At 45.8% G+C, this 12337-nt stretch overlaps 1 protein-coding gene across 1 annotated transcript in view; it reads left to right on the top strand.

The window, feature by feature from the left end:
- RNF17 (ring finger protein 17) overlaps positions 1-12337 on the top strand; it is a 118958-nt gene that overhangs the window by 89459 nt on the left and 17162 nt on the right. The window contains exons 32-33 of the mRNA XM_025192461.1: positions 7197-7322; positions 9081-9137. Of these exons, the coding sequence (XP_025048246.1) occupies positions 7197-7322; positions 9081-9137 (183 nt within the window). The remainder of the gene's footprint in view (positions 1-7196; positions 7323-9080; positions 9138-12337) is intronic.

Genomic DNA, 12337 nt, shown 5'->3' on the forward strand with positions numbered 1-12337 from the left:
GCCTCAGAAGACCCCATGGTAGGCGGCAGCCCCCGGGCAGGGTCCCTGGCAGCTGCTCTCCGCGTCTGCATCACCATGACTGCAGAGGTGCGCCCGCTGCCTACTCCCTGGAGGAGCTACCCTGTGCAGCTCCCTCGCGCCCGCCTTATGCGAACACCGGCGCAAACGCCGGCGCGCTCTTACAGAGCGCGCCTGTTTGCGCACACTGTTCGCGCGCGCGGCTCGGGAGCACGGCTCCCTGCCGGGTGAGCTAAGGCGTCGCCAAAGGGCTTCCCCTCCGGATCCGCCTCAGCTGTGCTGCGCTCTCTACCCCACTTACCTTAGGGGGGAATCAGCTGTTGCTGCCCCCGCCGCTGCTTTCCTCCGCTGCTGCTTCCGCTACTGCCGCCTCCGCCGAGGTAAGCAGGTACACGTGTGGGTGGCACACGTGCACCCTGCTCCCCTCACTCCTGCTCCCCAACTGCTAATGGTAGAGTATAATGAACTAAAATGTGATTGCATAGCTTTCATAGACATTAGGGGCTGGAAGGTACCTCATGAGATCGAGTCCAGCCTCCCTGCCAGAAGCAGGAAGTCTGCAGGAATCAAATGATCCCGGCAAGGTAAACATCCAAATGCCTTTTGAATGAGTCCAGAGTAGGTGCTTGCACCACCTCTAGGGGGAGTCTGCTCTAGATCTTGGACATGCGGACTGTAAGGAAGTTTTTCCTTGAATCAAGTCTGAATCGGCCTTCTAGAAGTTTGTGGCCATTAGACCAAGTTATCCCTTGGGGAGCCCTGGTGAACAATTGTTCTCCCAGATCCTGATGCATCCCCCCCATATACTTATAGGCAGCCATCAAGTCCCCCCTGAGCCTTCTCTTTGCCAGGCTGAAGAGTCCCATGTCCCTTAGTCTCTCCTCATAAAGCTTGCTCTCTCGGCCTTTGATCATATGGGTGGCTCTCATTGGGACTCTCTCAAGGTTATCTATATCCCTCCTGAAGTGTGGGGCCCAAAACTGGATGCAGTACTCCAGCTGTGACCCCCAAAGCTGAGTAAAGTGGGAGGATGACGTCCCTGGTTTTGCTCAAGATGCATCGGTGGATGCATGCCAGAGTTTGGTTTGCTCTTCTGGCCACAGCATCGCGTTAGTGGCTCATGTTCATCTTCTGGTCAATCAAGACCCCCAAGTCTCTTTCAGTCGCAGTGCTAGCAAGCATAGCACTGCCGAGCCTGTAAGTATGATGCTGGTTTTTCTCCCAAGGTGGAGAACCCTGAATTTCTCTACACTGAATACCATCAGGTTTAGGTCTGCCGACTTTGCAAGCATGTCCAGGCCAGCCTGCCCTCCAGTATGATCGCCTTCCCCCATGGTTTAGTGTCGTCCGCGAACTTTGGCAGTCCGCATCTGACACCAAAATCCAGATCATCAGTGAAGATTAATTGAAGAGTACCAGCCCAAGCACTGAGCCCTGGGGGACTCCACTGGTAACCTTGCGCCACATTGATTTGTTCCCATCAACTAGTACTCTTTGGGTCCGACCCTGGAACCAGTTCCCCAGCCATCGGACTGTGAGATGACCGAGGCCGCAGTTCCCCAGCTTGGTCATGAGGACATCATGGGGAACCAAATCAAAGGCCTTCTTGAAATCCAGATAAATGACATCAACCTCATCTCCCTTGTCCAGGCAATGCGTCACCTAGTCATAGAAGGAGATCAGGTTGGTCAGGCAAGACCTTCTAGTAATAAAACCATGTTGGCTGGCATTCAGCAGGTTGCCTTCCATTAGCCTGTTGCAGATGGATCCCTTGATAATTTTCTCCAAGATCTTTCCAGGGATGAACATCAGGTCTGTAATTCCCTGGATCTTCTGTCCTCCCTTTCTTGAAGATTTGGACCACGTTGGCTCTTTTCCAGTCTTCCAGTACATCACCCAAGCACAAGCTTTCAAATATCTTGGCCATACGGCATGCTCTTTTAAGACTCTTGGGTGCAATCCATTCGAGCCCACAGACTTATGGATGTCAAGCCTCTTGAGGTGTTTTCTCACTTGACCTTTGTCAGTTGTGGGCCCATCTCCCGAGCCCTGAATGCTTTGCGTCCTGTCTGACAATGTGACTCCCTTGGGTGGGTGGAAAACTGATGCAAAGTAATCGTTCAGGAGACTGAACTTTTCTTGGGCATCAGATGTCGGCTGCCCCATTTGATTTTGCAGGGGGACAGTATTGCTTTTGTTCTTCCTCCAACTTCCCACATATATGAAGAACGACTTCTTGTCATCCTTGATTCCAGTGGCTAGCCTGAGTTTAGTTGCTGCCTTGGCTTTTCTGGACCACTCCCTACAGGTACGGGCTAGTGCAGAGTAGTCCTCCTTGGTGATGATTCCAGTTTTCCATCTGATGTAGGCTTCTTTTTTGTTTCAGGAGGCCCAGAAGTTCCCTGTTGACCCAAGGGGGCTTCCCTGCCCTTTGAGTGCATTTCCTGCGGGACGGGATGGACTTCCCTTGCGTTTTGAGGATTGTGTTCTTTAGGAACAACCATTCCTCATGGACTCCCCTTCCTAGGGAGCCATGGTCCCTTAGTGCCTGACTGACCAGTTCCCTGAGTTTGTTGAAGTCAGCCTTCCCAAAGTTGAGGATTTCTGTTTTACTGAGGGATTTGCCCACCCAGCATTGGACAGAGAAAGTAATCAGATCATGGTCGCTGTCACCTTTGATCCTCAGATCAGTCACCAGATCATCCCCTTTAACCAGAACCAGATCCAGCAGTACCTCTCCCCTAGTTGGCCTGTAGACCTCTTGCGTTGGGTACAGGTCATCAGTGCAGGTGAGGAAGTTGTGACCGGTCAGACCTGGCTGTGTGCTCTTCCCATAAGATGTCAGGAAGGTTGAAGTCTCCCATGACAATCATACATCGTGAACGTGCAGCCTCGGCCAGCTCCCTGTTGAATTCAAGATCTAGTTCTTCTTCTTGGTTAGGAGGTCTGTAATAGACTCCTACGAATATATACCCTTCCCCATGCTCTCCCCCCCCCCCCCTCTGTATTTTAACCCAGAGGGTCTCAAGACACCCTCCATGGTTAATTAACTCAGTTTGAAGGGAAGAGTACTGCTCCTTGACATAGAGATCTACACCCCCACCCCTCTTCCCAACACAAGCTCTCCTGTAGAGGGTATAGCCTTCTATACCTACCAGCTAGTTGTAGGAGGAGTCCCACCGGTCTCCGTTATCCCTTCAAGGTCATAATCTTCATCAACCAGAAGAGCCAGCTCCTCTTGCTTGTTACCCAAGCTCCTGGCATTTGTGTACAGGCAGTTGAGTTTCCTTATGTGATGGGACGTGACCTTTCCTTGAGCTCTCGTCAGAGTGGGTTCCCTTGTGCTATGTAAGCTGTTACTACTGTGATTGGCATGACCTGGGCTAGAACTGTTGATTGACCACCCACCCCCCTTTGATGGCATAATCATAACAGAATATGTTTGAGTTTGTGTTATGGAGTTTTTTTAGACCTCCAGATGTGGAAATGGGGAGGGATCTTGGGTCTTGAAGCATTAAGTAATGGTTGAAATTGTATAAGTAGCATATTTTTTTTTTATTTCCCTCATGTAGATTGGATAACAAAAGGAGAGTCTGATAGGGTGCCTTCTTGATTAATCTGGATATGTGGATGCAAGCATTTGGGTTAGACTTTAGAAGGAACTGTTTCTGTGCAGAAGGTAATTCCATTATTCAAGGGTTTGCTGGTTGCCTGTAGGAGCCAGGAAAGAATTTTTATTTCCATTATGAAGGCTTCATTTCCTCGTAGGAGAGGGGGTTGGGGGAGAACAGCATCCCCCCTCCTTCTGCTTTCTCAAAAGAAGTAGCTATTGGTCACTGAAAGTAGTAGTTCTGATTGACTGACTGTATGCACTAGTCCTTCTGTTAGTAGTCAGATGTATGGCTGGAGGGTTTTACTAGTCTGCTCAGGATCAAACATATTGACTCGAGGGGAAAAAATCCTTTTCTGATCCTTGGAGCTAACAGATTTAGCAAGGACTGTTGGAGGTTTTGCCTCCCTTTGTAGCATGAGGAAATATCCTAAAATCATTTAAGCCTATGTTAATGGAATAACCTTTACCATCACAGTGGCTAGCTTTGGTGGTATCCTTGTCTCCCATGCTTTTTATTTGTGGAATATTGTAGTGGTTTTTTGGGGGTATTTTTCATAAAAGGCCCTCATACGTATTACATTTAGGGTATATTACCTGGATTACATGTAAATTTGCAAATTGGCTTCTGATAAAAGAGGCAAGAGACAGGTCTGCAGCCCAACCTTTTATTGCTTACACCACAAAACACAAAAACAAACACTTATCCTAGTCTGCTTGCCTACCCATGAAAGCACAACAGAGATTATTACCTGTACCAGCTGGGAAGATTCAAAAGGGGGTAGAGGAGGGTGGCACAGAGACTGACAGCAGGACTGCTGTGATAGTTGTTAAAATATGCTTGAGAGATCCAAGGAAGAAGGTCATGCCTCCCACTGCAAAGGGAGGGAAAAACCAACAGACCATACCAATCTAACCATAGGATAAAATTCCTTCCTGGCCATAATACAGCAATCTGTCTGACCCTAAGCAGAGGGGCAAGACCCTCAGGCCAAAACCTCCAGATTTTAGTTTCATAGTATTGCCACACTCCCCCAGTCAAAATTTCCAGCTTTAACTATAGCCAACACCCAATGCTTCTGAGAGAGGCAAAAAAATAAAATAAAAAAAACAACCCAATGTGTAGTAGCAATAGGAAGGGAAGAAAATTCCTTCCTGGCCCCACGTAACAACCAGCAAAACCCAGAAGCATGAGAGATGCCCATAATATACTATCGGCATAGCTAATCCTACATCGCTCCTAACCAATGCTTGTCCAACCTCTTCTTGAACACCTCCAGTGATGAAAATTTCACAACTTTCTTAGGCAGTTTATTCCATTGTCTCATTATCCTAACAGTGAAGCAGTTTCTTTTGATGTTCAGTCTAACCCTACTTTGCTGTAAATTCAAGCCATTGGTTTAAGTTCTGCTCTCTGCAGCAAGAGAGAAACAGTATTTTCTTTCTTTTATAGAAGCATTTCGAGCATTTGAAGGCTGCTGTCATATCCCCTCTTAGATACCTTTTCCACAAGCTGAATGTACGAATTTCCTACAGCCTCTCCTCATATGACTTGGCTTTCAAGCCCTTTATCATTTTTGTTACCCACCTCTGAATCCCCTCGAATTTCTCCACGTCCTTTTTAAAACGTGGAGCCCAAAACTTCATGCAGTACTCTACAAGAGACCTAACCAGTCCAAGTGGAGAGGCACAATCACCTTCCGTGTCTTGCACCTAATGCTCCTGCTGATGCATCCCAAAACCTCATATGCCTTTTTGTGCAGCTATATCACACTATACACTCATATTGAGTCTACGATCCACCAAGATTTCTAGATTCTTCTCTGGTACTGCCATCCAGCTATGTGGTCCCCCGTTTTGTATTTTTGTTATTGATAATTCTTCTGAAGGTATAGCACCTTGCATTTGTCTCTATTAAACTTCATCCTGTTAGCTCCAGCCCAGCTTTCCAATCTGTCCAGATTCTTCTGAATTGTGCTTCTGTTTTCCACCATATGCACAGTCCTTTCTAATGTTGTCTGCAAGTCTGCTCAAGAAGCTCTCTATTCCAGCATCCCTGTGGGACTCCATTTGAAACCTTGTGGCATTCTGACACAGATCTGTTTATAATTACACTTTGATTGCAGCTATTGAGTCCATTATCTATCCACTTCATACTAGTTTTGTTTAACCCATATTTATCCAATTTTTTTGAGAAGGTCACGTGGGATTTTGCCAAAAGTCTTTTTGAAGTCTGGATATACTGTATCTTGCATTTCCACCATCCACCCAAGTAGTTACTATGTCAAAGAAGGAGATCAAGTTTGTTTGGCATGATTTGTTTGGCAAGTTTGTTTGGTCTTGGTTAGTAAGTCTATGCTGCTTCTTTATGATCAGCCTTGCCTTTTCGGGATGCTTGAAAATGGACTTCTGTATATGCTCCAGTTACTTCCCAGGTATTGAGGTGAGGGTTATGTAAGTGTGTCTGTAGCTCCCCAGGTCCTCCTTTTTGCCTTTTAAGGGCATTGTGTTGGCCCTTTTCCTGTTTTCATACTTAGGCATTTATGATGCCTATGCCTATGACACCTAGGGTAGCTGCTGGTAGGCTCTAGATCTCTCTTAAATCACCTTGCAGTGTAAACACTACTAGTATATAATAGGGGCGAGTTACTGTAATTATTGTGGTTCTTTGAGTAGATGTGATATCTTTTATTAGACTAACTGAGTAGTTGGAAAAAAGTTCTTAGTAAGTTATCGGGCACAGTCATCCTTCAGGCATAGGGAGTCTCTGCCGGTCTGAGACTCCAAGGAATAAGAGAAAATAAAAGTGTGGCAGGATGTCAGCAAGAATGTAAATAGGTAGGAATTAGAAAGACTAAAGGTAAAGCAGGAAAGGGAGGGGGGAAGAAAGCAGAGGAAAAAAAGCCAAAGGGAGACATTACAGTGATAGCCTCTTTTCTACCTTGTATTCTATCTGTGAAAAAGGAAATAGTTGGAGATCAGGAAAACAGGAATGAGAGAAGCTAAAAATGTGACAGGATATCAGTGAAAATCTAAATAGGTAGAAATTAGAAAAACAAAAGGCAAAGCAGGGAAGGGAGAGGGAAGAAGAGGGGGAAAGCCAAAGGGAAACACTACAGTGGTAATAATACAAGGTAAAAAAGAGGCTCTCTGAAAAAGAAAATAGTTGGAAATCAGGAAGACAAAGAAAAAGTAGGGGAGAGGACGGAAGAAAAGGTGGAGGAAAAGAAAAATGTAAACGGTCAGGTCAGGCAGGTACCTGGTGAATCTCAGGCAGGTACCTGGTGAATCGCATGTCAGGCAGGTTGTAATGTGTCATAAATCCAATCTATACTGAGTCCACAATTTTTGGTATCCAGTAGATTTATGAAGTGAAGTTTGTAGTCTCATCTACGAAAGATGTTTTGTAAGTTCCTTTTGAGGATTAGAATTGAGAGATCAGAGTGGGGGTGATTGTCCTGTGAGACGCATGTCCCCACGGGTAGTTGGGTATTCTTGCCTTTGTTCTTCGTGTTTGTGAAATATGGATCCTGATATGGTAATACTTTATTTCTTTTGTCTTAAATAGGAACGTCCAGATGATCCATGGGGCAAACTGCCTGTTAATATCTATTTTGATGGGGTATCACTTTCTTCTTTTATGGCATTCCACAAACACTGTGTCCTTGAAGATGATCAGGCTGGACTAGGACTGGTAGGTAAAATCCGATTTTAGTTTTTGCTGCTTTAGTGAATATAAAAGATGTCAGCCAGTGGTTGGTTTTCCGCATGTTGTTGTCATCCGCATGTTATAATTCTTTATTTAGTTTTACAGATGTATATGTTATTAGGATAAGAAATTATAAACGTTACTATGACCAGAATTCGTTGCCAGTAGACCAGAAAATTACTAGAGAATTATGAATTGTTTTTCTTTTTAATTCATCCTGTGTAAGAACAGTGGTTAGTAAACTGAAAATGAATATCGTCATTAGTGAATTTATTTTCCTAAAACAGATACAAAAAGGTGTATCAAAGAACTGTCATGAAAAAAGGTTTAGCCCAGGGGTTGGCAACCCCCAGCCCATGTGCCAGAGCATGGCACATGAAAACATTTTTCATGTGCCAGAGCATGGCACATGAAAACATTGGCACGTGCTCTTTAGAGCAGATGGCAGGGAAGGGGCTAGGGCTGCATTGCAATAACAAGGATCAGGCCCCTTCCAGCTCCCCCACTCTCCGCCCCAAGATGCTCATGCACCTGCTGCCAGCAACAAGCCAGGCTGGGGCTCTGCAGACCCGGGTGCAGCTTCTCCACTGCCTGCTGCAAACAACCTGGGCTCTATGGCAGGTGGCAGGGGCCTGCCCAGAGCCCAGGCCAGCTGTGGCAAGCTGCTAGGAGGCTGCAAGTGGCTGCAGTGTGGTCCGCGGAGCTCCAACCCAGCTTGTTGCCAGCAGTGAATGCACACACACCTTGGGGCAAACAGTAGGGGAGCTGCAAGAAGCCCAATCCTTGTTATGGCAATGCAGCCCTGGCCTCTTCCCCACTGTCCAGCCTGAGATGCGCATGTACCTGTTGCCAGCAATGAGCTGGACTGGGGCTCTGTGGACCCTGGTACAGCCATTTGCAGCCTCCCAGCTGCCTGCCACAGCCAGCCTGGGCTCTGGGCAGGCCCCTGAGCCCATCCCTGGCACACCAACATCTTACTTATTTAACTGACTTTGGAGATGCACCAAAAGAGATAACTAAATGGAAATTTGACTGAAACTTGATATAGCACATTGTAGTGCTGTGAAGAAAAAAATAAATAGCTGTGTTTTGAGCACTGTGCTAAAATGGCTTTGCCGCTTCCGGTGTCTCAACTAGCTGGGAGATCTCTGCACTCCACGCTGCTGTGCCATGTATACATACCCAAAGTGTGTTGGAAAGTTTTGAAAGAAGGCTTCAGTAGACTTTTGGAGAAAAGCTGTTGTGAAATAGCTGGCCAGGAGAAACACATTCTGAGAGAAGCAATAGTCTCATGTAAGCAAGACTCTGGGGTCAGTGCAGGGGTTGTACTGGTCTTTGCACCAGTGGATAGACAGCTTACACTTGGAAAAAACTGTGTTTAAGATGTAAACAAAAGTTTGTCCATCCTCACTGGAAAGCAGTGCCTTTTTTATGTACAGCTTTCCTTCCTTGTAATGAAATTGGCCTGATTCTGTAGTTCTGTCAGACAAAATTGCCATTGCAACTCATTGAGAATTTTGCCCTATTACAAACTGCAAAATCATACTCAAAAGCCTACGTTCATTTTGAGCATGTGCTTAACTCCTGTTGATTTTATTCCCATCCTTTCCTGAATTGAGGTCTATAATGGGAACTAAAGAAATGCTGCCTTATTATATAGTAAGTATAAATTATCTCTGCATATTTCAAATATTTCTAAAGAACCTGTTACATACAATGGTATATATGCTACTTTCGTTATAGGAAGTCATAAATTGCAGTGAAAAGTATTTGGAGGACAACTTTGAAATCAGCTTTGAAGTAAGTTTCAGTGTTCAATTTCTGTTTCATTTTTGTGGACTTATCCTTATCTCAAAACATAATTACCTTACCTAATAATTTGGACTAGGTCATCTATATCTGTTTCATTCAGATCCCTGCTAAGGACTTGCTTCTTTCTTGAAATCTACAATGGGGTGAAGTAGAAATATTTAACTTAAAGAAAAAAAATCCCATTAACTTTTCTTTAAGCTATCAACATATCTCAACCGTAAACTTTTTGCAGCAGGAACTCTTGATAATTTTCTTGTGTAATACCAAGTCTCATTACTCACATAATATATGTTCAAGGGTAGATCTTACATAGGTGCATACGTACCTCATGCATAAGATATCAGAAAGATGGATGCATAGGTATATATCTTCTGTCTGGGAGATTCCCCTAGCAGATGTTTGGTCATCTCAACAAGCTCCACAAGGGCACATAAATTGTGAGGCTAAAATTCCATCTTCTGCAACAGTTATGAGACTGAGGAAATTAACTTGAATTCAGTTAATATGCAAAACATCTTCATTCAGTATCCCATCCAGTTGGCAAGCAACACTAAAGATCAGTGTTGCCTTTCTTAATACACTCAGATGATTGATATTAAATTAGATTACATGGAGTGTTAATCATTGGGGTTGCCAGCCCTATGATAGATCATATTTATTTGCACACTACATGCACCTTCCCCCTCAAAATCAGTCCTCCATATTTGAGAGATGTTTTATTAAGTGAGGAAACTGGTTTCTGCACCGAAATGGAGGCACGGGGATGCTTGAATGGCTGCCTGGGGTTTTGGTCCTTTCCTGGCTGCATGCGGGAAGGGCAGAATCCAGTCCTCAGTGGGACTTATCCTCTCTTAGTAGCTGCACATAGACAGGTTTAACCCTGTCACACCTTTGCTAAATTGTCAGTAGCTCACTCTGTAGCATCATGGAAGCCCATCTCTTTAGGGCAGAAATTTCCAGCTTCCACTGTAACTCCTATTTGACTCTGAGGTCCCTAGCAGATGGTACACTTAAGATTTGATTAACAAGTTAATCATGTCTTGAGTACCATATTTACTCAAATATAAGATGACCCTGATTATAAGATATCACGCACAGGGTCCCTAGGGATGTCCATGATATTCCTAGGGCTCTGTGACTGTGCCTGCTCTGCCCGAGGGTGCCTTCTAGTCTCGCCTGCCACATGTTCTTGGAAAAAGAATAAGTAGGGAGGCTGCCCACGAGTTTGTGTAGCCATGGTCCTGTTGAACCCTACTAGACCCAACAGGTTCTTGTGCCCCTTGCTGGGTCTCACCCAAGTCGGTGCCTCATGAGACACCATAAGCCTTATGGGCTGATTGCATGGCTCCAAACCTCCCCATACTACGTCCCATGCTTCACAGGTGTTATACGAATGTTGGGGCTTCGACCTACTTGGCCATGGCCTCTTTAATGTGGCTCGGCCTTCTAGCCTAAGGCCACTGTGTTGGATCTGGCTTTGAGGTGCTAGCTCTCTGTTGTGCCCCTCTGGCGCCAGGCTCTCTGGCACCTTATATGCTCTATGCTTTGTATGCACCCTCCCTGTACAGGCTGTGTAACAACTCAAGCACCAAGCCAGCTGCTGACGTGGCCCAAGTCAATCGTGTGCCTCCTTTGGGCACTGAGGCCTCCATATCTCCCCTCACAGCCTCATCCCAAACTATCAGTTCAAAAGACAACACAAACATCAGCCCCCGGGCTATAACTTAACAATAATGATGGGGTCACACTCTGCCCCTTTGAGAAGGCAAACTTCTCCCCTAGTCTAGCATGCTACTCTACCCAGGGTACCTTATGAGTCCTGCAGGCAGCAAACCAGACAACCATACATCTAAGGGCAGCTCTTTCATGCAGCAGCTCCTTCCTCTGGCGATTGCCAGAGAATTAACCCCTGCCAGCCCAAGCCAAGAGACTTGTATGTTTCCCAGGGGCCTGCCTCCTTCCGGTCAGCTGACTGCATGCAGGTGCCAACTAATTCCCTCATTAGCCTGCTGCTTAGGCAACCTACAGGGCTCTCTGGCTAGGCTGTTTCTGCCCTTAAAGGAGCAGGCACATCTTAGTGCCCTGGGACATAAGATAACCCCCCAATAATTCGATTCTATATATGAAAAGTTGATAAATTTGATATAGTTTTCCAGATATAGAATCTTATTATTGTAGGTTTGTATTGAATTTGTCAACCTTCCACTGCTACAGTAGGGATAATAAATCTGGGGGGGTCGTGTAGCTCCTGCCCCCTCCTTACTGTCACTGCTACACTACTATGCTCCCTGAGTACATGGAAGTGAGGAACAAAACTGAAAAAACTGATCTTGAAATAAACATAGCTGTAGTAATTTGCATATAGTACCCATAGACTTAGTTCATCCAAAATTGATACATTTTACCATTTTTGAAGCTGCTGCAAGTTTTTTAGCACGTTCTCCATAAACCCCCCCTTTAAATAGCACCTCTATTTACATATAATACAGACTTTGGGAAGGCATTTGACACTGTCTCTCACCCCATCCTCATTAAAAAATTAAGTGGCTGTGGTGTCAATGCCTACACAGTCAGATGGGTCACAAATTGGCTGGAGGGCCACACCCAGGGAGTGGTGGTGGACAGGTCGTTTTCGACCTGGAGGGACATAGGCAGTGGGGTCCCCCAGGGCTCAGTCCTCGGGCCTGCACTGTTCAATATCTTCATCGGCAACTTGGACGAGGGGGTGAAAAGCACCTTGTTCAAGTTCGCAGATGACACCAAGATGTGGGGAGAAGTGAGCATGCTAGAAGTGATGGGAGCCCAAGAAGGGTGGCTGTGCCTTAAGGAAATGATCCTTCGGGCACAAAGCAAGACGATCCCCCGAGCGAGGCAAAAGGGGGAAAGGGGCCAGGAGGCTTCCCTGGCTGACCAGAGAAATCCAGGGCACCCTAAGGGACAAAAGGGGAGCACATAAAAAGTGGAAACAGGGAGAGATCACCAAAGACGAATATACCTCCTCTGCTCGTGCTTGTAGGGAGGCAGTTAGACGGGCCAAAGCTGCCATGGAGCTGAGGATGGCAACCCAAGTAAAAGACAACAAGAAATTGTTTTTTAGATATATAGGGAGTAAAAGGAAGGCCCAGGGAGGAATAGGACCCCTGCTAAATGGGCAGAAACAATTGGTGACGGACAGGGGGGACAAGGCT

The sequence above is a fragment of the Alligator sinensis genome, unplaced genomic scaffold (genome assembly GCF_000455745.1).
Source record: "Alligator sinensis unplaced genomic scaffold, ASM45574v1 scaffold1266_1, whole genome shotgun sequence".
NCBI classification, from domain to species: Eukaryota; Metazoa; Chordata; order Crocodylia; family Alligatoridae; genus Alligator; species Alligator sinensis.